General features: G+C 57.3%; 1 protein-coding gene across 1 annotated transcript; it reads left to right on the forward strand.

Annotated features, from left to right (window-relative positions):
* Positions 1 to 82: 82 nt before the first annotated feature.
* Positions 83 to 604, forward strand: PPTG_07389 (hypothetical protein; the record flags this gene model as incomplete). Its single annotated transcript, XM_008901570.1, has 2 exons — positions 83 to 175; positions 254 to 604. 2 exons carry the CDS (start codon positions 83 to 85, stop codon positions 602 to 604), a joined length of 444 nt encoding a protein of 147 aa, XP_008899818.1.
* Between the last annotated feature and the right edge of the window lie 94 nt (positions 605 to 698).

Below are 698 nucleotides of genomic sequence, written 5' to 3' on the forward strand. Positions count from 1 at the left end.
TCCGAGTCTCCAACCCAGTCTGCCCGTGTCTCCAAGGCCGCTCGATCGACTTCAAGTCTTTCCCAGGCTGGCGCTTCAAGTCATGCTCCCGTATCTAGATCCTCGATCGAGCTTCTATCTACCGCGGCTGTCGGCCAGAAGGCTACAAAACCGGAGTCATCTCCTTCATTCGCTGGTCAGCCTGGTCATCTTCCTCGATCTGTTTGATCGGCTGCTAAGAGTGGCAGCGGAAGCGCTTCGTCGCCCCCTGCAGCTTCTGAGGCAAACGTGCATTCTGACGGTGACGAGAGCTCTTCCGGCGAATCCGGTTCGACTCACGTTTTTGACTCGGACACCGCGGGAAGCAACAGTGGTTCTCCGAAGTCGAGTGGTGCCAAGAACGAGTTTGGAATGCCATCCGGTCCTCTATCGGACGTTGAGCTGGCGGCTTTGCAGCCCACTACGATTCCTCGATCGGAATGGATTCCCGGTTATCGCGATCGCCACAACTTTCGCGGCCACGACATCGTCCCCTGGTCGGCACAGGATATCCGGCAGATCAGCATCGTGGAGATGGATGCGGACCTGCTGTTCCACCATTACTCTAAGCCGATGGAGTGGCTAATTCCTCTTCGTGATCCCGTGCCTCCGCTTGGAGACTGGCGAGACGATCTAGTGGACGAGAACAACGTGCGCGACTTGATCGAGTCTGCTCCGTG

The sequence above is a fragment of the Phytophthora parasitica genome, assembly GCF_000247585.1.
Source record: "Phytophthora parasitica INRA-310 unplaced genomic scaffold supercont2.11, whole genome shotgun sequence".
Lineage (NCBI taxonomy): Eukaryota > Oomycota > Peronosporomycetes > Peronosporales > Peronosporaceae > Phytophthora > Phytophthora nicotianae.